The sequence below is a fragment of the Python bivittatus genome, unplaced genomic scaffold, assembly GCF_059951505.1.
Source record: "Python bivittatus isolate LINGU-HERP-01145 unplaced genomic scaffold, Pbiv_v1 ctg000020_np1212, whole genome shotgun sequence".
Lineage (NCBI taxonomy): Eukaryota > Metazoa > Chordata > Lepidosauria > Squamata > Pythonidae > Python > Python bivittatus.
Window position 1 is genome coordinate 105,546,764 of NW_028277030.1, and position 24,516 is coordinate 105,571,279.

Here is a 24,516-nt window from a genome sequence, read left to right on the forward strand (position 1 = left end):
ATTACAGAGACCAAATTGAGTCCTAAGAGCAGAACATGTTTGAAAGTTCTTATCCAAATCACTCTTCTTGTATTTGCCCATCTGTATACCATGTCCAACTCAAAAACCCTTGTTGTTTTTTCTTGTTTCAGAACTGCCCACTGGAAGCAGTACTGAAACAAGAAAAAGCAACATTCTGATCACCTCTTCAAGATCTCAAAAGTGGGGAGAATATCAACTGAGATTACAGAAATGATAATATAACACTTTGCTTAGTACAATTGAACAAGACAACTGCATGCAAATCAGGAGATTTTCCCCACTCATGATTTATACCATCTTCATTGCATCACCCAGTCTTTGTTGAAGCGATATAACACCTCTCCTCATTACTGTTATTTTGGCACATCAATGGCTGGATGACTCTAGAAGATAAGATGCTGGTGGGAAAATGGTCATAATGCGCAAAGCTTCTACATGCAGATGATTGCTAGATTTAGTCAGGGTTGGGGGCATTTTAGGAAAGTTTTTTTGCTACATCCTAAAGAATATTTGGGAAGGGAATGGCTAATAATGAAAGGGTGCTATAATTTTATTGAATGGTTCAAAATTTATATTCTATTGATTTCCAGAAGAGGAAAAAAAATAAACAAATAGAAAATCAGCAATATTTAAAACAAGAGCCTCCCAATTGCTACCTATGTAAAAATCTTAAAAAGCCAAATTACTAAATCAGGAATGAAAATTTGTAGGAACAGCAACTAATCCAAGAGATATTAAAACTGTTAACTAAATAGTCCTGAATAATCTCTGTTGGCAGAGCATTTTACAACTGGATGGAACCACATAAATAATTCTAGAACTTGTAGTTATCTTCAATGACCAAGAGATCTGAAATAGTGTCTTGTATGACAAGCATGAAGCAGGAACATATGGAAGAAGGTGCTCCAGAAACCAACTGGAAACCTGTGCGAACAGGTAGAGGAGACAGAACACAGTAAAAATGCCTAGCTCCTCCTAGTAGCCACATCTTGCACCAATCACAGTTTCCTAATACGTTTTATCCAAGAAAGAGTTTGCCATAGTAGCCTAATATGGAGTTGATTAAGGCATAAATAACTCTGACAAGTTCTGTCTGTCAGAAAGTTAACAGAACCCAGAAAAAAGGCACCTCCCAGAATTAATATGATCTGCACTGCATTGCAGTGTTCCTGCATGGCAGGAGCATTGCCAAACAAGCCTGATCTTCCATAGACAGTTGTTAACTTTGAAGTCCTGACTCCCATTTGGTTCCTTGGTCCCATTTAAAATTTTCTATGACTTGGACCCCCCCCCCCCCCCGATTTCTAGTATTATCTGTGATCATATATGTTTGGTGTGTCAACAGGGGTCCTAATTCATTTTCCTGCTTTCTGGCATTCTTCTTAGCAGTATCCAAACTGTGAACTCTTCTCCACTGGAAGGTTAATTTGGGTCCTACATGTATCATTTCACCACAAGTGAAGATCTTTTAATTTTAATTTTATTTATTTATTTATGCAATTTATTAGCTGCCCATCTCACTTTTTCCAAGCAACTGTGGGTGGTGTATAACACAGTTAAAAAACAATTTTCCAAGATCCTTCAGTCAAAACTGTTTATAGCCAGTTTTTTTAAAAAATGTTTGTGGGTCTTTTTACTCTCTAGTAATTTTAGAGAAGCTACCCTGAGAATCTCTTTTGAATAGCAGGATACCTATCCCTAAAAAACTTACTTCTAACTTACCATTTCAGGAGTGTCGCATGCCATGAGACAGCCTGACAAAGCAGCTGTTTTCATTATTTCAAACAGATGAGTAGGAGAAGACCTAAGACTGAAAGGCAGCTGGACCCCACCTGTGAGATCCACCAAAGCTTCTGAGATAAAGCCGAAGTGCAACTTCTCATAAGAACCACGCCATCTGGAAGAAAAGGGAAGACTCCAGGCTAGGCAGCAGAAGTAAAACAACAGAGAATGTTTATATGTATAGGAGAATATAAACGAAAACTGAAGGTTAGAGAAGCTGGGGCAGGTGAATGGTAAATTGTCTTTTTAGCACCACTAGTGTATCCTGTTCAGTCAGGCTGGAAATAGAAACACAGCTTTAAACTCAAAGAATATTCTATTCTATTCTCATTTTTTTCACCTAATAGGCTAGACAATTTTATTTATTTTTTCTTACTCTGTCAATTAAAAGTCAGTAAATCCAGTATATTTTTATTAATAGTCCGTTGTTTTGGATTTATTTCATTTCTTAGTTCAACACAAACAGTAAATCTTTCCTTAATTCTAATTCATCCCTAATCTATCTTCCTTCCTCCCTTCCTCCCTTCCTCCCTTCCTTCCTTCTCTGTCTTAAAATTAATTAGGTGGATGACTACATAAGAATAATAACAACATGAAATAAAAGAAGTCAATATAGACCACTACTGATTTTGTGGCGAATTCAGTCACACAACTGAATCAGTACACATGGACCCACCAAGATACATACATACATACATACATACATACATATTTGTATATATGTCTATCTCAACTATATCTATATGTCAGGTAGACATCATAGAATTCTCCCAACATTTACTCTCCTTTCTGCATGTCCTGGAATAGGTTCAATATCTCATCTGCAGCAGGAAGAATTGAAGAATGTTTGTGGTCATGATAAAATACAATTATCTGGAGAAGGAAGAACAGAGCAAGTCCATCTGTGTGCTGGGTTTAATTTCTAGAGCCACTGAAGAGCGCAGCATGACCCACACTCCAAGATAGAAGGTGTTGCCTGCACTGACTCCTCTTTTCTATTAATCTGACTGAAGCACGACTGCAAAATGTCAGATGGTACAATCCAAGAATATTATGGCTCCATTTTTTGAATTGGTTAAATCTAAGGAGTCTCATTTAATCATCCCTCTAGCCCAGAAGCTGGTGGGGTCAGGCAGATTGGGGGCTTTTCCAGCCGTCCTGGAAGAAGGGCAACCCCAAAAGTGAAGCTGGTTGAGATGATACATAAAGACCAGCCTCAGAAAAAGTCTTGTCCAAGAAAAGGTTGTAGGAAGGTTTGCTTCTGGTCTGGGTTTGTGGAACTCTCAGAATAACTCAAAATACTTTTAAAAACTCCCCTGTAGTTTTCTTTTCTTTTCTTGCATTTCTTTGTCCCCAGACAGACCTTTATACATTGTTTAATGCTGCATGTGACAGTTACATCACGCATCACATCCTGAAAGCTAAAACAACACCCTTGGTTACAATCTGAATTTAAAAACAACATTGTCTCTGCTGGAAGGAGATCCGCCACAGATAAGTAAACAGAAAAGTAGGAATAGAATTAAGTACTGCCTAGGTGCTTAATCTTTGTTTCATTTTTATTTGGTTCAGGTCATTGAATGCCCATCAGATAGTGGCACACCAGATGCCAAAAGGCATGTTTCAAGCCTTGTTTTTTGCTCTTTTGTTTTTTGTTTTAATCTTGGGCTTGTAATTACTAATGCAAAAAAAAAAAAAAAAGATGAATGAGAGTTGGCTACAATAGCAATATATGCCATCTTTAAAAAAGTAAGTACACAATCTGAGCTTCATACTGAATCAGAAAAATGAAATCCTTGGCTAATTTTATTTAAAAATAACGTCTCTAACCTAGCTGGAAAAAATGGAATTTATAGTATGCACAGGGGAAATGCTCTTGCAGAAAATATCATTTTTGACCAATCTTTATATAATAATGACTTGGCATTTTCTGGCATAAAAATGCTGTTCAGTGAAAAGATACTTGAATCAACTTCTGCAAATCTAAAGTATATTTCAGTTTCAAAAAAATCAGCATCTTAGTATCTGTTTATTATTAATTGATTTTTCCCTTTTTTAACATTAGGGTATCATATACAATGTTCAGTGATTTACTAAATGCTGGAAAATACTGAAAAAATTGAATAAAAATATAAAATATTAATATTTAATATTAAAATATTAGGAGCGAGGAACTAGGCAAAAACGAATATAAACAATTTAGAAAAATGTATGATTTCATTGTAAACTTGAGAGATAAAAAATTAAACATCCATATATAATATTTTGGACTTTGAAGAAGCAGGATAGAAAGAGCATTAACGCATCTGAACTTTAGAGAAGGCTCCTAAGAATACCATGAGTAGCCATCAAAACAAACAAATGGATCATAAAACAGATGAATCCAGAGTTTTCACTAAAGGCAGAAATGACCAGGCTCAAATTATCATATTCTGGACACAGTATGTGAAGATGTAGCTCTCTGGAGAAGTCTATAATGCTGTAATAGGTGGAAGGAAAGAGAAGATGACCAGAAACAAGACAAATGGGCCTGGTTAGAAAAGCAATTGATGCTCCACTGAAACATCTGAAGGACCAGGTTAAGTATCCTCGAGAAAATCTAAGTGGTCAGTAAAAGTTGACACTGGCTTGATGGTACATAATTAATTGATATAATGTGTGTGTGTGTGTGTGTGTGTGTGTGTGTGTAGATGGAGATAGCGCATTTGGAATGACTTTCAAAATAACTAAAATTGTTGGAACTTTTTTATTGCTTTCCCTGTCTTGTTCCATTGAAGCTCTGGGGACAACTCAACTCATATCTGAGGAAGGCGGAGTTCACCTAAAATGGTCTGAAGTGATTCCAGTTGAAACTGCACACTAGTGAGCCACAGAAAATATATACTGGTATTGATTTATAAAAAAGTATGGTTAGAAACAGCAAGTGGAAGATGGAGCTGAAATACAAGTATAAGTTTCCAAAAAGAAGATAATAGAGCCAGAAACAATTTTTTCAGTAAGTGGGGCTTCTTTCTTTTTTTTTAGATTTTTTTTTATCCCGCCTTTATTATTTTTATAAATAACTCAAGGCAGTGAAGAAAAAGAAGCTTGACTTCTGATGACTATGCAAATATATCCATATAGCTTCTGGCCTTCTTCCAGGCTGTTCTTTTGACATTGCAGTCTGTTCTAAACCCTGTCAGTTTCCTGGAGGTTTCCCATTCAAGTACTCAGCAAATCCAACTCTGCTTAGTACTGGCTATGTACTTTCACCCACTGAAACACACTTTTTTCCTTTTTGGTATTGATCCCAACAATGACCCCACCGTCTTCTATCCACTATTTATGATTAATTGTCATTGAACTCTACATAGATATATGTAGGGCTGCACTGCAATTTAAGGAAGCTTAAAGTCCACTTACATACTGTAGTTATTTCTCAGCAGATGGAATGAAAAATGCATTAAAAAAATGAAAAAAGTCTACCAACATTGCTTTGCCTGATTGATCCAGAAAATATTATTATGAATAATTAAATTTACATAGGTTGCCTTATTTATTTAGTTATTCATTTGGCTGCCCATCTCACAAAAGTGACTCCGGATGGCCTACAGAAATTAGAACAAAAACTACAAGGTTTCTCTTTTCCCATGTTGTGCCAGATTGCTTCTTGCCGCTTTCAATATATACAGTACCTTAATAAATTGTGATGCTTTTCATTTATATTCTCTGGAATCATACCTAATAAAAATATTTGTGGTTTGAATTCTAATTTTAGTTTCAGAATTTTCTGAATGTTTTGGTGCATTTCTTTCCAGTACTTTGAAGTCTTTTTGCATAACCATCACATATGATAAAATGTTCCTTCTTTGTTGTGGCATTTGCAATATTTATTGTTGGATTATTTTTCCACCTTGGCAATCACTGATGGAGTTATATACCCTCTGTAGAAGATTTTGTTCCAATTTTCCTTCAAACTCTAGCTTGAGGTAAACTTTATTGATTTTTTCATAGTTCTTCCTATTGTTCCACTGTTATTATGTCTTTAAAAGTTTTGCATCCATTTGATCATACAATTTTTAATTTGTTCTGTCTTTGAATCATATTTTGAATAACAATTTTTAATATGTCTGAAAAAGTATCTCAATTCTGTATAAGTATTTCCAGTTGTGACATCTTTGGGCTGTGTTGAGTTTCAGGGTTTAGTGACCATGGTCTTCATAACAGATTTCCTGACAATTCACTGGCAACTATGGCTGGCATCTTCAGAGGCAACTGAGCAGGATCTGACTGAGCTCCTATAGCCAGGTGACCTGATTTTGGATTGGTCTTAAACATTGGTCAATGACATCAACAGCACAGCTCACCTAACCTCCTGGCCCAAACACCTGGGGAAATAGCCAGGTCTTCAGAGCGTTGCAAAAGATTAACTGGACTGGGGCCATTTCCAGGGGGATGCCGTTCCACAGGGCAGGCACTGCCACCAAAAAGCCATGAATCCAGGAACCAACAAGATGACACTATTTGATGGAAAGGATTCAGAGCATACCATCTCTGCTAGAGCTGGTAGGGTGAGCAGAAGCAATGGGAGAGAGGTCATCCTGCAAATAACCCAAACCTCTGCCACGTAGGTGACAACCAGCACTCTAATTGCACCCAGAAGCATATTGGGAGCCACTGCAGGTTGCAGAGCAGAGTTATAACATTGGCACAGCAAGGTATGCCTGTAACTGCCTGTGCTGGTGCATTCTGGACCACCTATAACTTCCAAAAGCTCTTCAAGGGCAGCCCCATGTAGACTGTGTTACAGTAATCCAAGTGGGAGGTGACTAAGGTATCAGTAAAGCCTCCCTGTCCAGGAATGGGCACAACTGGTGCATAAAATGAACCTATGCAAAGGTCCTCTTAGCCACAGCTTCTACCTGCTCTTCAAGCAGGAGCCATGAGTCCATCAGGTCCCCCAAACTGTGTACCAACTCTGACTGGGGAAATGCATCCCACAGAAGAGTTCAAGATGGAAAATCTTGGGAACTGGGAAGGGGAGCCTAAAAACCCACAGGAGTTTCCCAATTTTCTTGGGAATGTGAATTTTGGATTGAAGACCCTGTAGTGAAACTGGGTTTCCTTGATGAGAATTGGCATAATTTCTTCAAACTTTATGTTGGGAATAAAGAAATATAGTTTAAAATCTCAATTAAGAGTGATAGAATGTATTCTGTCTCTCATTTACTCCAAGGACCCATTAAGTATAAAGTATTAAAACTTTAATATAGGATATAGGTTGTTCTTGCTAAGAAATATATCAACCAAACTCTGTACTTATTTGCAGAGTGACTATTTACTTTTCCACAAGGGCCACTAACATCTCCCTTTTTTTCTTTTATTCTATCTTGATATCTTCTTTTTCTTTCCCTCTTTTACTTTGTTTATTAACTACCAATCTCAGTTTCTCTTAACTTTCTGTTATTCCACCTTCTCAATAAGAAAGTGGCCAGTTAATTTGTGCCATGCATTCTACTAATGCAGACCCTGAGAAGAAAAACTCTCTTTAAAACCTTTTCTTAAGCCATTTATGTCATATGGGCAACTTGTCTTGAAGGTACCATTATTAAGAATTGGATAGGTATATGAGAACCTAATCTTAAAAGAGCTATTGATATTGTACTATTGCTTCAAGGACTGGTAAAAATATGAGTTTTGAACTAAGCAGGAAAAGAACTTTTTTTCCCCCATTGGTGGCCTCATGATTTTTTTATTGAGAATCCGTTGGAGATAAGAATCTATAGAGATACAGATATATAGTTATATTGAAACTCTGGCTAGGTGAGTCAACACCTTGTACTGGTAAATCACTATGAACAAAGACATACGTATCTATCTTCTGAATAGGAATTCTCTCTTGGCATATGAATGTTAGAAGTGTTTGTTACGTACAAATCATGGCATTATTGTCTGCAGTCCTGATTAAGCAGGGTACAGTGGTGAGACATGTAAACAAAACTTGAAAGAAAAGCAGGTTCTGGGAATATTTACTTGGCATAAGCTTTTTCAAGCAGAGATGGCCAAAACTCATTCTTGCTGCGGGGTTTAACAGATAAGTAGTCCCCATCACAGAAAGGCAGTCGGTCATCTACCACCACATCGACCCAGTCTCCAAAGTGCCAGAACTACAAAATAAAAGAAAAAAGGATAATTTTAAATGAACAGTTTTTTCATCTTAGCACATCCTAAAATGAAATCTTTAAATTATTATTATTAAAGTACATTCCTATCCCTTCAAGCTGAAAGGGATATTCATGGAGGTGTCCTTTCATGATATCTTCACAAGAACCTTGTGAGTTAGACTGGATTGAGAGAAAAGGCCTGTTTTAAAATTAACAGGGGGTTTAATGGTTGAGTGGAGACTTTTCTAAAAAAAATGTCTATGCTAAAGGAGAAAAAGACCATAAAGAGGTGGAGAAAGGAATAGAAGTAACCCCCCCACACACACACACAGAAAATCATACAAGTCTCTGAATGAAACAACATTACTCTTACATGTACATCCATGTCTTGTTATACAATTAAATTATTAACATTTAAGTCAGTCTACTTTGCAATTGGAGACCAATGGGGAATTAAACATATAAACTAGTTTATGAGGTATACTTTTCTAAATGGGCTTCTGGTAAAATACTTGCTGGGATATAGAGAGTTGACCATTCTTCAAACCACTGCATAGTTTTTTGAAAATAATTATCCTTCCAACTTGTATCATTTTATGATACTGTACAGAATGCTGTAACCATTGCAACTTTCTTCATGTTAATTTCCAAATTACTGGAAAATAATAATGATCATCTACAACCAATGAATTTTCCAAAACAAAACTAATGTTTTCAGTGAATGGACACTTGAATTTGGGTTTTCCCAGTCCCAGTCTAACATCTTAACCAATAGATCAGTGTGGCTTTAGGGAGTGTCTAGAGCAATTTCCCACAGGCAGGTAGGAAATAGTAGCCTTAGGGCTTGAGCAAATTCATAGATTAATAAGGTACTATAATAACAGCCTTGCAGTATAAGATTAAAAACTAGTATTCTGTTTTTAACAGCAATTAAAGGGTGTTTTAAGAAAGTTAACAAAGACAACATGAAATGCTTCTATGTTGATTCTGTTTGTACATGCTCCAGCAAGAAGTATTCAAAGACATATTGTATCTGAACCTATAGATAGTTATCATGGTAGCAGAATCTGTCTAATCCCATTTTAAAGTTTCTAAACCTAACTCTACATTTATGACAGTGAATTCTACAAAGTATTTACACTGTGATTAAAGAATTGGGATGTTTTAATCTATCCTGAATCAAACAGAATTGGTTTCACTGGATGACCCAGGTTCTAGAACTACAGAATAATCAAAGTAGTCTCCTCCCCTTCTCTTCTCCACAACAAAGGGGGGGGGGAATCCATACTTTGAACTCACTTTGTCTTTTCTCTAAATCATCATCAACAACAACAACAACAGAACTTTTTCTTCTTTTTACAGAGAGTGACATTTTGTATTTTTCTGTTCAATGATATCCTTTTTAGATGCGTGACCAGAATTCCATCTGTATAATTTTTCAATAATGGCATACCATAATTTCACAAAGTAGGCATTGGAATACAAACAAAGATTGGAGAGTAGTTATCCAAAACTCCTACATCTAAGAATGGTCTCTTCAGAAAGGGGTACAACCCTTCTCATAAAACAGTAAATCATTTATTTAAATATAAAAATACATGGATGTTATGTAGTAGAATGATGCATACATGTATATATTGTTGAATGATTATGTGACTCATTGATTAAAAGAGTCTCAGGAATAAACTGCATTTCAAACAGCCTAACCAACAAAGATACTATGTGAAAATAATTGCTTTTTTAATTCATCCTCTACAAGCATTATATTTTCAACAACTATTGACTAAGCATGAGTTGCTGGGTACTTTTTGCCAAATAATACAATGGCCTGTGTCTACAATGAAATACAGTAGTTACAAGCTATTCTTTTCCTTATGAAAGAAAGGGATTCTACTGGCCACTTAAGCAGCTGGAGAGCACAGGAGTTCATCTATCAAGTACAGCTGATGAATTGCTTCAAGAAAGGAAGTAAAGGAAGAGTTCACTGCGGACAAACCAAAGAATCCATTCCTGCCATCATTAGCAGGCTAATGGAGTGTGTCATGACTTTGCTAGCACTATGGGACAAATCTCCATGGCTGTAAAACAAAGACATAAACTCAGGTATTAGGGATCAGTTTTGGCATAGAATGGTTGTTTAGATTGGGGCCTTTGAAAGGTCCAAAGGAGGATAGGATGGAACCATGACTCAGATTCAAAGGTCACATCTTTGGGAAGGTCACAAAGAAACATGGAAGGGATGATCTTGCCATACTCTCATTTCCTTTCTTAATTTGAGATCATCTTGAAAAAATATAGGCATCCTTAGGGGGCTGTGGGCAGTTTTGGAATTTTAAAAACCACTCTCATACAAGAACTACCATAGTGGAAGCAGCCAGTACCAAGACACCTGTTTTCTTCTGCCTCCTCCCCTTGATGTTGCCTATGAAACCCAGCAATTTTTCTCTCTCTCTGGGCTAATAATCATGCTTCCAGACCAAGCGTTTAGCTGCAATGATCTGCACTTTTTCTCTCTTAAGAATGCCTATGGGGAGCCCAGAAGAGCTCCTTGAGATAAAAGTGATGTTGGAAGCTAGTGCTTTGTAGCTTACCAGCTTTTAAAAATTATTTTTAAATAAATAATACATTTTTTAAAAAATAAGAGGCTCTTAAAAAATAATGTCAGGCATTACAGATAGGGCAGTCAAGAAGACAGAGAAAGGAGAAGGGGGAAAGAAGGGGGAGAGGAAAGGAGAAAAAATAGGCAGACAGAGGAAGACGAGAGATTCTTAATGTAGCACAATCTTTCATGCTTTCATTCAAAGACATTGATATAATATTCAATTTACAGATAATAGAAGGGGGTAGCCTTAATGTAAAAGGGACAGTCATGCTAATATCTCCACCAGACCATTGTAGGAAGGACATCCATCCAACAAACAATTAATTATACAGACACTGGAGCTAGTATAGAAGAGTAGCTGTGTGCATGTATAGGGGTTTTGTGTGTGTGTGTGAGTAGAAATATGTGATTAATGTGCAAACATTAGGACTAACTAAGGGACATGATGGCAGAAGGTGATTCAGGAATACAGCCTTGCTCCTGCTTTAAATCATAAGTACCCTATATGCAATTCATGTGTGAATGAAGTGGATTTAGATACAAGAGACATTGTAAGTCACTTTAAGTGACTATGTAATTATAGAACTGTGTCAATCTGATCAAATTCAATTTGAATTGATTTAAATCAGATTGTCAAATCAAGTCAGTCTAATTTAGACAGTTCATTTAGAAGAAAGGCTTTCTCCACAGAAAGACATCCAAGTCTTGGATCAATTTGGAAGCAGACAATTTGATTTGATTATTCAATAAGTCAGTGCTATTTGTGGACTTGATCAAAACTTTTCAGATCAAATCTCTGAGCTGAATCTTTGCATGGACTTAATAATAAATAATGTACTTATGGAAAGCATATGATTTAGACTTGCATGCGCCAACATGTATATTAGGGATAAGTGAGGTGGCCATAATTTCCTTCAACAAGGTGTTTTGTGCTATGATGGTGATGCTATTTGCCTCATTAAAATGTAGTCCCCATCCCATGGAGGTGCTTTACATTACTCCAAGGTGAGGTGGCCATAATTTCCTTCAACAAGGTGTTTTGTGCTATGATGGTGATGCTATTTGCCTCATTAAAATGTAGTCCCCACCCCATGGAGGTGCTTTACATTACTCCAAGGCTTCCTCCATTTTATTCTTTTGGTAGTACTAAAATTGGATCTTGGGAAAACTGGATATGGAAGAAAAGGAAACAAATTACAGGGAAAATAGAATGCTTTCAGGAAGAGAAAGTATGAGTTCCATGTGAAAAATAATAAATAGGTTACTCTCCCAACAAAATGAATAGAAAGTGAATATAAGGAAAGAAGATATAGAAGTCACTTGGAGTAAAGTGAGAAGAATTCTATTGTAGAGGACCACAGAAATGTTTGGAGTTACACTAAGTATGAAAAAGAGTGATTGGTGGAAGGATGAAGCAAAAGACATTGTCAATGAGAAAAAATGCATATAAGGCAATGATTGCTGCAAAAAATGAGGATAAGGAAAATATAGTGCATAATGTGTTTAGTATTATACCAAAAAATGATTGAAGAGATTGTAATCAGTGAAAAGCAAGCCCCAAATGTGAGAATGTTGAACAACAGTAAGTCTGCAAGTATAGATGGTGCAGCTGGAGAAATGTTAAAATATTAATATTAAATATTCATAATACCCATGAAGTAGTTGGAAAAATGTTATTGTTTCCCTATACAAGGAGAAGGTACCAAGACCAAATCAAAACTAAAAGGGATTAGTTTGCTAAGCGACCCTGAAACGTATTTGGCAGATTTCTGATTGAAAGGATATGAGAGAAGACAATTAGCAAAATTAGCAAAATCTCATGTACAATGTAGTTTTATTCTAGGCAGCACATTTTTGCTGTTCAGTAGATTGTTGAGAAATGTATGAATATGAGGAAGAAAATGTATTGTCTATTTCTTGATTTTAGAGAAAACATGATAAAGAGAATAGGCCTGAATTATGGAAAATTTTATGTGAATGTGGAGTTAAAAGTAAGTATGCATGAAAACAAACGGAATGTTTAGTGCGTGGTTCAACACTGAGCAGGGTATAAGTCAAGGATGTGTGATGTATTTATGGATCAATGTATAAGGAAGGCTTGTGATGATATTAGAAGAGATTAGGTTGGGGATGTGACGTGTGTGTACTTTCGTGTGCAGATGATGCTGTCACTGAGAATGCAAATGATTTGTAGCAAACGTAGATAGTTTGCATAATGATCTGAAAATCAGTCTATCGAAGACCAAAGTAGTTGTCTTTGATCAGGGAAATGGAGCAAACTATTGCAAGTCATATGTAAATAGTAAAGTCTAGAGAAAGTAGATTTTATGTACCTTCATAGAATGTTTAATAAAGATAAGGAAATGGCGGATAACTTTTAAGGCATACAAATGCTGGCAGAAAAGTAGTGTAGTTATATGCTGCTATAGCAAGGAACATTTGTTGTTGTTGAAAGAAGTGAAAATGGTTATGTACAGTGGTATGCTTCTGCCCAATTTGTTTTATGGAAGTGCAAGTTTGAGTAAGACAGAAAAAATATAAGAATAAGTTGAATGCAGGGGGAAGGCGGTACTTAAGAAGTGTGTGTGGTAAGAGATAGGGTCAAGAATGATTGGGTGCTGAACGAATGTGGACAGAATACAGAAATGAGCAATCACGATGGAAAAAAATGTGTTAAGATGCCTTGGAAATATAAAGAGAATGAATAAGGATTGGATTACAAAACAAATATATGAAGAGTGAGTGAGTTGGGAGGAAGAAGAAAACCAAGAAAGTTGTGGGTTGGAAGGAATTGATGAGATCCTAAAAAAGAGAGATGTGAGAAGTTTAGAAAATAAAAGCCAGGGTATACAGTAAATGGTGTATGGACTCAGTAGAAGCAAGGATGCTTTGCAAGGATATAAAGTATGGAGCGGTATAATAAATAGGGTTGGTGTAAAGTAGTTTTAGCTATGTTTCTTCTTTTTTCTTATCTCATGCTTTCTAATTCCCTTGGTTTAGTATTTCTTATACCTTCTGTGCACTCAGCATAACATTACTTACCCTGAAAGAGAACAGTGTGATGGGTATGCATGTACAAAGGTCGATAGGTAAGTAGATCTCTTTATTTTTAAAAAAAGGAACATTCTTTGCAAAGTTGCACCAAAACTAATTCGCAAGTTATGTTGTGTTAGCTGCAACTTTGAAGAGATCATTGAAAAATATTACAGACAAGAGCATTTAATTTAGAGGAGCAGGGTCTGGGGTTGCTTTTCTTTGCTTCGGTTTGATCTTGCAGGAAGGAAAATAGATGCAGGTGTATTGAGCTGCTGATAAGGGGGCAGTGAAAAATGGTTTCAAATAACATTAATAGATTCTGCTTCTTAATAAGAATGATAGGTTGCTTCAAAAAAAGTGCCAGTCATGAAGCAATGCCTAGCAGTGTATTTTATATCTATATTGGAATCAGCATTACAAAGCAAGCCATATATAATATTCAGAACTAAATATAATATGTGGGATTGATTATCAAGGAGAATCTGACATGAGTTATTCTACTGTACACTGAATAGTACTTATGCACTACAATGGCAAAAAACTGTTGAAGTGAATGCTTCCAGACCTCAGCTCTTCTGAACAAAACCACAACCCTCAGTTGATCTAAGTGTGCATCTTACATTTTCCTCCGAGGAATGTCTGTATGCATCTTTTTACATATGCTAATTAAGATGTTAATAATTATGCCTATTTTGTTGCTATACTTGCATTTTGATCTTTAATAATGGAAATAAGAAAGGCTTATAGTTATTGGTTGCCATCCAAGCTCTAGGTTTTAAAATAGTTGAAAAAGACACAGCAACATTTTGTACCACATACCTGAAAATGAAAAATGCCTGCATAGGTGTAATTAAATCCTTGGTCTTTAGGAATCACATTTTCCAGGAACCGCTGTTGTTGGGTCAATGAACCCAGAGCTGCTAAAACCCAACAGTTGCCTTAAAGAAATGAAATAGAAATTACAGACGTTCTCAAATTCAACTTTATCTAGTGTGTATTTTTCTAGAATTCACAAGAATCTGAATACGAATCCATCTAATGGGCATTGGCCCCTCAGGTTTTTACATAGACTTTTCCAGCCCTGTCTGGACATGCTGGGAAATCAGCATGAAATCCATTCATTCTCTCCTTACAAAACATGTGCTCTATGGTGTAGCATGGTTCTTTTCTATAGTTCATAATGAATTACCTGATATTTGCCCAGTTCTAAAGACTGGCTGTTATTTACTGAATGGCATTTTCCCCAAAAGTTTATCTCTGACTTGGAATCTAAAGTGTTTGTGTGGTGAGACCATGTCCCCAAGTCCAGCTGTTCCATAGGTCCTTGAATAAACATTTCTTGAAGTTATTCCTTTTATTCTTGCTGAAACAATTCTCAATTACTCTGCAATTATTTTGTAAATGGATGCACGTTAAGCTTTTGATTGATATCCTTTATTCTTGATTGGACGTCTACCAATTGCTCTGGAATGTTTGACCAGAATGTCGGTTACAGCTTAGTGTAAGATTATTGTCTTGTCTGATGAATATCTTATCCGAGTCAATCCTTCTTCCCAATTATTTCTTGGAAATATTTTAACACATGATCCAGATGTATATCCATGTATTTTTCCCAGATATGTGGTTTTTTTAGGGGAGAGGGAAAGTATAATTTTCAAAGTTACAAATTAGAACTTACCCAAATGTACACTTCTGTATTTGAAAATAATTCAGAAAATGAAACAGCTTCTGCTGTTCCTCCCTTCTGCTTAAATGTTTAGACCGGTGTTTCTCAACTTTGGGAACTTTAAGATGTATGGACTTCAACTCTCAGAATTCCCCAGCCAGCCATGGGATTTGAAGTCCACACATCTTAAAGTTCCCAAGGTTGAGAAACACTGGTCTAAACATTTAAGCAGAAGTGAGGAACAGCAGAAGCTGTTTCATGGTTTAGACTCTGGTGATGTCAGAATTTATTTTTTTTTTAAGTGGTCTGGTATTATTTCATATTCTGCTTATTTTCTAGTTTGGCCCTCACAAAAAGAGCCTGAACTCGTCCATCTGTTTATGTAAACCAGAAAAACAAGGACACCTTGGGTGCAGAGTACTTTTTTTAATACTAACTGCCCTGCTGACATTTCTGCCTGGAACACCAGAAGAACACTTAGCTAAATTCTCAGAATGTCTCCCTGTCGCAGGAGGGTTTGAGGGGGGTTGTCAATATCTGGAGTTCTATTAGCTTCCCAGCTTCCTAAAAGTAGAACTGTGGGGGTCCACTCTGAATTCTCAGTTCATTTTCTTCCAGGATCCAAGCTGTTGTTAATTCCTTCCACTTTTCTGTTTGCCACACATGCTTTTTTTTTTCTTTTCATTTTCCTCCCCCTTCAGCTGCTAAAAGCCTTTTGCATATCCAGGTCATCTTTCATGAAGATGATTTCCTTGTTTCCCTTGCTGTTGTTTGCTTTTCATTTACTCTATCCTTGGTCTCCTGAAAGAAGAGTGTCGTTTATCACTGACTGTATGATCTCTTCATTTTTGTGGAAGACATCACTTTAGTGTGCTATTTGCCACTTGAAATGTTTTAGTTTGAAACAGACATACTGTATACTTAGTTTTATCAAATACGTTTAGATGCATAATATACTACATATGCATTACATATTATGAGATATGAGATATGAGATAATTATAATTATCTCATATTAAGATACCAATTTAGTTTTCTAATGGGAGGACCTAATTGTATAACTAGGCATGACTGAGGGTTCCAGGGCCTCATTCCTTGATTGAAGAGAAAGACTCATGTCCTAGGAGACCAGACACCTCAAGGACAATTGAACGGCCTGTATATCCTTATCACATATACTCTCCAATGAACTATAAACAGTGCATAGCAAAACTCCCTTTGGTCTTCATGCTCCGGATTTTTAGGGACTTCTCAGAAAATTGTCATCTCACCTTCCTTACCGATAACAACCTATGTCAGTATTTCTCAATCTTAGCAACTTTAAGATATGTGGACTTCAACTCCCAGAATTCTGTGTAATGGTCTGTGAGAATGTCCTTGAGAGACAGAAGGAGGACGAGGATCAGCAGACTAGGTAACAGTCAAATAAGAGGCAGCTTAGCCCACAGAAGCAACGGGAGCATGGCAAATGTCTCAGAACAGACCCTCCCTAGTTTCTGTAAAGGTCGGGGGGAGATGTACTTTCATACTTGCAAGATTATGTTACTGCAACCTTGTAATAAAGGTAGTGTTAGTACTCATGATTGGTGCTTCTTGTCTGGACTACCTCTAAAGGCTAACATTCTGGGAGTTGAAGTCCATATATCTTAAAGTTGCCAAGGTTCAGAAACACTGACCTATGTCATTGCCTGGTGGCATTACTGCATATGTCATGTGTAGTATAAACATACTCACAGTAACCTTACATCAGGTCTCTTTGTCACCTCCCTCCCCTCAAGGCACTGGGTCCAGTGACTCGCCGTAATCAGTAAAACAATTTGGATCCTCTCCAGTTATTTGGGATAAGTCCTTTGGGGGCCTTTTCCACCACACTTTCCGTTTCTGCAGATTCAGTACCGGCTTCCATGTGTTTTCTCTCTCTCTGTCTCTTTCTCTGTCTCCCTGTCATTCTCTCTGCCTCCGTCTCTGCCTCTGTCTCTCTCTCTGGTTCACTAATATACTATAGTAACTTTATTCCCTTATCCCAACCCACTGCCATCACCTCTCCATAAGCCTGTTCTAACCACTTTTTCTTTCACCCATTTCTTATTCATTTTTTCTTCACTTGTGATTTGCCTTGCTTCTTTGCACTGTCTCCCTGTATCAGCCAAGCCATCTTTCTCCTCTTTAAACCTCTCCTAATCAAATCTTAATTTTCTTTTTTTCCAAAACACATCCATTATACATCGTTGGTTTCCTATTCAGAACTATACTTTCTCTGCTACCAGTTAATACTCCATCAGCTTTTCTTTTCCCTTATCAAACTCTAGCACCTTTTTTCTGTTTTTTTATATTTATTATAAAGCTGATATATGAAATTCAGAGCATAAAATTAAGTGTATGCTTAAATCTTCCTCTGCAATCAGTAGGCTTCAGACAGCTTAACTTTGGTGAGATGGCTTCCTGGACCAAACTGTGTTCTCTTCCATATATGTAACACCATGTCAGGCAATAGTCAATACAGTCCTGTTCAGAAGACAGGGTGTATATCAAAACATAGGTAAGGTAAGCTAGAAGAGGATTGTAAAATAATAAATGGTGTAGAGAAAGTAGACAGAGATTAGAGGGGGGGTTTCCTCTCTTATCTCAAAATGGTAGAATATGGGTTCTGCCATGAAGCAGAAGAGTAAGAAAGTTGGGGAGGGGTGGTGGGGAGAAGCACTTTCTACAATGTAAAGCAAAATTATTGAGTGTGCTGTTATAATATACAGTTTATGGCTCTCAGCACAGATTATACAAATTCATAGAGAAGGTTATCAATGCCTTCTATTCATAATGGTTACATCTTACCTCCAGTTTCAAAGATCTACCAGTATCAAAGATATACCTCTTAATGCAAATTTCTGGAAACCATAAATTCCTCTGTGGTGCTATTGCTTTATGTCCTATTTCCCTAGGGATCTGTTTGACCACTATGAGAACATTTTATGCATACACACATTTTATGTGCACAAGATCCACTAAAAAGCTTTATCAAAGAAAGACTAAAACCAGGCAAGCAGGGACATTTCCAAACCCACACTCTTATTCCTTAAATATTCAATGTCTTACCTATTCTTCGTCCTTGAATAATATCAAACCGGCTTATACCATCCACAAATAAACTTGGGTTTTCCACCAGCTCCTTAGATGGAAAGTGAACAACAATATTCATTTATTGTTGATTAAAGAATTAATTATTTAAAGGATTATTATTATCAGTAGCAGTAATGTAAATAATTCTTTATCCTAGCTACTGCTAGCACTTCTATGTGAATTAAAAAAGAGAAGTCCTGTGGGTCCTGGTTAAGAGACTCAGAGAAATAGAAGACATAGATTTAATCGGAAGTGATGTTTGATTTTCACACTGTACCTACACGTTGATCTTAATTCTAAGGCCTAGATGATAACTAGAACTGCGCATACTCTCATCATCTGTTCAGACTGATTCAAGACCATACATTCATTTGGAAAATGTAGCCATCAGTGAGATATATACATCAAAGAAATGCTTTAGAACAGATGTGTTTGTTGCTACACAAACTTCCAACTTCCTCTACCAACATGTACAGTAATCCAGTTTAATGGAATTATGCTAGATGAGAGATTCAGAATATACTTCATTCCATTTGAAGATATTGCATTGCATCAAAAAATGGAGCACTCCATGTGTTTTAACATTTTTGTTTATTGGAGTTGAAAGAAAATGCAGGAGTTATCCAGCTGAGCCTTGTTACCTACGGCAAGAAATTATTTATCTAGATATCAGTTGTTAGTCTCACTCTTTTTTATTTCTTAAAAAAAAAATAATAATAAAACCAGATATCTGCAAAAGCTTCAGTGATGACTCTTCTACATCTTTCCTAGCCAATTTGATTAACTGTCAGGGACTCCTTAAGGCTAGGATTCCCACCCTCATCCTCCTTGAAGAGCCACATGAGTTTATATTACTCTAACTTAAAGGAAATCATCTGAGTTGGACTCCACCCAGGCAGGTCCTATTGAATTGCCTGAGGTGGGGTCCTGCTCTGTCACCTGGAAAGAGTTTGAGCCTGTGAGTCACAAGGGAATAGATAGTGTAGGCAGTCAGTGTGGATACTTGCATATTAGATCCATGCCTCTCTTGGCTGTTTGGGGGAAGGTGACATTTGGTTGGGTCCAAGCAGTGGTGAATTCACTCTTTAATGAGAGCATGGATCCATCTGTCTTGAAAAAAGTGATGGTGTGCCTCCTCATCAAGAAGCCACTACTGCACCCAACAGTGTTAGATAATTTACAAATAGTCTCCAACCTTCCCTTTTCGGATAAGGGTGTGGAGCTGATGGTGGTGCCTGGAGGAAGTAGGTTATCTTTAATCAGGTTTCAACCCTGAATATAGTACTGAGGATGTCACTGATTGTGCTAGTGGATGACCTCTGGCAGAACCAGGATGGAGGATGATGTGATTCTCCTGATACTTCTTGATCTGTTGGTAAGCTATCAATACCATTTATCACTGAATCTTTCTGTACTGTGTCTGAGAGCTGAGAGTGGTTCTCCTCCTTTCTCTGTGGTCAGTTTCAGTTGGTATTAGTAAAGGGGAGAAATTGATCCTGAGGCCCTTGTTTTATGGGGTTCTTCAATGGTCAACACTTTTCTTGCTCCAACATTTACATGGGGCCACTGAATAAGTTCATCTGACAGCATGGGGTTAGATATCATTAGTATGCACAACATACATAATTGCATATCTTAACCCAGGCCAACCAAGTGATACTGTTGACGTTCTGTCTCAGTGTCTGGAGGTTGTTAAACTTTGTATGGGAAGAAACAGACTTAGATTCAACCCTAGCAACATTGAGTAACTGTAGATTCATTTATCATCTGTTTCAGGTGATTTTTGGCTTCAATTTTTGATAGAGGAACAATTTTAGATGCATAGAAAATACTCATAGTAGCTGTTTAATTAATTTAAGTAAAAATATATATTTTTTAAATTCTCCTTGCTGCATCTAATGTTTGTTCTGGTCCTACTTCTTTTCTGGAGTGCAATCCAGAAAAGCATTGTTCTCAGCATGTAAGGCTATGTACCCCTTTGGATTAGTCCATTACCAGCATCACCACCAGTCAGTAGTATTAGGAAGCTGGGCTCCTAACTATTCAATACTATTTCTGTTGTGTTATATGTAATATAATTTGATGTGTTTTTATGAGCACCAGTGGGCCTTTTTGGCCTACTTACTCCATATCCCTAAGTAAAAATCCAGTTGTTACTAGCATTCCCTCAGCTCAAATAGAAGTGGAGTAACATTTCCTGATTGTGACTCTTTCATGAAAGACATGTCACTACCTATTTATCTGAATAAAGTGCAGATTTTGGACTGTAACTGATGGCTGTGAAGAAGAAGCAACAGCGTTTGCACTAATTCAGCTTCTCCACAGGAGACCTTTTCAAAAAGGACATGACTCAGTACCCTCAGGTCAGTTTTCTTTTCCCAGGGCAGAATTCAGCCAAAGAGAAAAACTTGTCAGAAAATCCCTTGTGATTTTATTAACCTTTTCTATAGCGGGCAGCACATACACTTGATTCTTGTTGCATCTTTGATTGGCTGGCACAGACTATACTACTGTAAAATACATGGAGGAGAGAGGGAGAGATTTAGACATGAGAAATTTGAGGCAAGTTGCTATGGATAGTGCTTATGAAGGACACTTTTGTGTAAGATATTATGAAAGAGCCATAAAAAGCATGTTCCTTCTCCCCTTTCTCTGACAACCCATCATCTAAAAGCTATTGCAAAAGAAAATCTCACCCCTCCCTCCCTCCCTCCCTCCCTCCCTCTTTCTTTCTTTCTTTCTTTCTTTCTTTCTTTCTTTCTTTCTTTCTTTCTTTCTTTCACCATTCACCTCATGAATGTGACTTTGGCAGCTTACAACACATTAAAACAATTAAAGAAACCCCAATATTAGCAAAGACTTTTTAAAAAAATAACAATGGTCACTGAGGATAAACCCAAATGAAATAGTTAACATAGGCCTCTCAATGGGGCATCTAAACTTCTGATCCCCACATTGTGGAGCACGTCCATGAAAGTTCAGAACAGAGAAATGAAATAGATAAACAGTTGAGGTTCAGACAGGGAGGCTAAGTGATGAAAGCTTTTGATAGCACGTTCAGTACACCATAGGTGGGTTATCCTCCTTAAGGGACAGGGACACTTAAAATGTTTTTAAAAATAGATGAAATAAAAATAATTAATATTGTTTAGCTTAATTTAGCTAGAACATTATATTTTAACACACATTTGATGGGGATTACATTTATAGTAATCCCCATCTAGCATTTTAATTGATTTCCAGGTTTAAAATAAATGAAGAGTTAGCTAGCCAAAATGGCATAAAATCCAGCTAGTTTACTGCTAATATCTGCCAATCAAGCTGCAGGAGCTGGCAAAAAGATTAGCAGCCCCGGTCTCTTCACTCCTATGTTTCCAAATTCTTCAAATGGCAGAGGCCCAGAAGAGACTAACATGAAAGGAAAGAGTTCTTAAGCATCCACTGATACTAAAAAGGAAGCGGTTTAAACCTCTCTAGCCTTTGGTCATTTTGCTTGGGGATTCTGGAGGTTATAATCCAACACATCTGGAGGGCACTAAGTTGGCAACGCCTGGTGCTAAACCGGTAGTGATTGTTGCATGGACCAGAATTCCCTTAGCCATGCCATGATGATTTTAAAAGGGTGTTTAAAAGGTGAAATGAATTGTGCATGTATAACAAAGATGTCTCAGCAGGGGGAAGTAGCTGAGTGATCTTGTGTGGAAGTTAAGCAAGGTTGGGCCTGGTAAACTTTTGGATGGGAGATGACCAGAGAACATCAGAACTATAGGCTAGACTGGAAAGTTGTAAAATCATCCTGGAAGAAGTCATGATAAACCACTTCCATACTGTTGCCAAGAAAACTGCAGAGTTATCAGGGATTCAGCTCGATTCAAGGGCACCTTCATTTAACCTCATCAATGATGTAGCTATCTGGTCAGTGTTAATTTCTGCAATATCACAAATGACTGGATTTTTGCCTTTCAGATGGAAGTGTAAATTAGTATCAAATTTCTACATAAAGGTATTCTAGATTTTAAAAAGATAGTATTTTTAATTTTAAGCATAACACACAGGGTTGTGTGGTTTTGATTATGGGCAAATCAATGACACAATACATGTCTGCCATAGTGGAGAATATAGGTAGCTCAGGGCTGAGTTGTTCAGTTCTGGTATTCTCTGAGCTTGTGTTTCTTCCTGGATACATTTCATTACCACGCTAGGTAACATCAGTTCATGGGGGAGTAGTGTGCTAGCTGTTTATATGTGGTAGCTTGACTTACCAACCTTGACTGGGTACTGTTTCTTCCTTGTTTGCTTTTGAGGTGGGGTATTTCTCTGGTGTTGGTTAATAGGGGTATAATGAGCAAGGATGTGTTTAGATCTGTTTGCCTTTTTCTTTCACCTTAGATCGCTTCCTTGAATAGTTTATAGATTATGCTTATCTCAATGTGCCTGTTAATGGCTGATTCATCAGAGTGCCAGTGCCATGCCTCTAGGAATTCTCTTGTATTTTTGGTGGTTTCAGTTTCTAATTGAAAGAAAACAACCAAAGTTCAAGGAAAGAAGCAAAGGACCCCAACAACTCCTTCCTCATCACACACCTATTAACCAATCCCCAGATAAGCAGAAACTCCAATCAAGGCTGGTAAGACAAGCTACCATATATAAACAGCTCCACTCCCCCATGCTTTTTGTCTGCAGGAAGAGAAGGCAACTCAGAGAACTTCAAGAACTTCACAATACATGTCTACTCTGAGTACATTCCAATGAATTCTAGAATGTGTTGTCCTTTGAAAGAATTGGAACAAATGATTATGTTTTTCATAAGAAATTTAATTTTAAACCAAGTTACTTCAGCAGGTGGCAGCCCCTGCAAACTATAGCTGAACTCATATGCAAAGCAGATTTGGCTTTGGTTAGTACTTGGATGGGAAGCCATCAAGAAATTCTAGGGCAGTTGGCTCAATGGCAACATTGAAAAATCCTGGAAGAAAGCCATGGCATACCTCTTCCAAGAAAACTGTGTGGAATGCACTAATTAGGGCTGAGAGCTCAATTTGAGGTTAACATTATCTTTTTAAGTATAATAAATCACAATGGCTCCAATGATTTACACCTATGAATAAGGGGTGGGGAACTCAGGGTGTGTCAAGAATGACAGTTCTGTGTTCCAATCCTGCTCCCTTTGGGGATTCCTGTTGTCAAATTGGCTCACTTTACAAGTCAAAACAAGCAGCTCCTAGCTGTCAGCCCTGCCTGGCATCTGCAAATCAAGCTGTGTTCTTTCTGCTTTGTGCTATAAAGATTCCAGGCTCTGAATGTAATTGGCAATTCTCTTGTCAATGCATGAGATAAAATTGAAACCTGCTTCTCTCTTCAACTGCTATATTGGATCTGGAAGGATGACAGTGGTTAAAAAAAATGTTATCTGTCATTTAAATAACCAGATATGGCATGACTTAGAAAATGTAAAACAAGCAGGAACATCTTAGACTGAAACGCTCTTCTTTCTTTACCATCGCTTTTCAAAAGCTAATCTTGGGCTGGAGAAACAAAGAAAATCAGCTGAGAAACAACATGACTGTTGGGCAAAATGGATGTTTCGATGAATGTGGATTGATGTAATTGCTCACTGGAGCTTTCAACTAAAATTAACATTGAGATTTTACTAATTTGTATAGAATCACATAAGTAGCCTTTTAAATGCAAAATAGCTTCTGGTCTGCAACTGAGCTCCACCATTTGTCTTCCCTTTACAAAACAGCCAGGGAAATGACTCTTGTAAACTTTGTTACTCATTAATTTTAAGAAAGAGGAAAAGTGAAATGCTGTAATGGGGGAAGGGTGAGATACTCCATACTGATAAGAAAGTATAACAGAATCATCCATGCCATGCTTACTCAGACATAAATTCAGTGTGACTTTCTCCCTATTAAATGTGTGCATAGTGGCAGCCTAACTCTCAGAACACAGATACATTTGAACCACTTAGCACTCTTTCTTAAAATTTGGCTACTAATGATATGGAAATAGCTATCACACCTTTCAACTTCTAGAAAGTTTCAAGTGCTATGTCAAGAGGTATTTAAACTACAGTAGCTTAACTGTTGGTAGCAGCATCAAGCTTGAAAGTGCCTTTGCCAAATTTTGACCACATTTAGGCAAAACTG

General features: G+C 37.1%; 1 protein-coding gene across 4 annotated transcripts in view; it reads right to left on the reverse strand.

Moving 5' to 3' along the window:
* The window catches only part of LOC103049048 (calpain-13-like), a 100,206-nt gene that overhangs the window by 59,162 nt on the left and 16,528 nt on the right, over positions 1-24,516 (reverse strand). For all 4 annotated transcript variants that reach the window (XM_088145863.1, XM_088145852.1, XM_088145845.1 and 1 more), the window contains exons 3-6: positions 18,341-18,413; positions 14,404-14,522; positions 7,816-7,949; positions 1,744-1,918 (exon numbers count right to left, since the gene is read on the reverse strand). In XM_088145863.1, the coding sequence (XP_088001989.1) occupies positions 1,744-1,918; positions 7,816-7,949; positions 14,404-14,522; positions 18,341-18,413 (501 nt within the window). The remainder of the gene's footprint in view (positions 1-1,743; positions 1,919-7,815; positions 7,950-14,403; positions 14,523-18,340; positions 18,414-24,516) is intronic.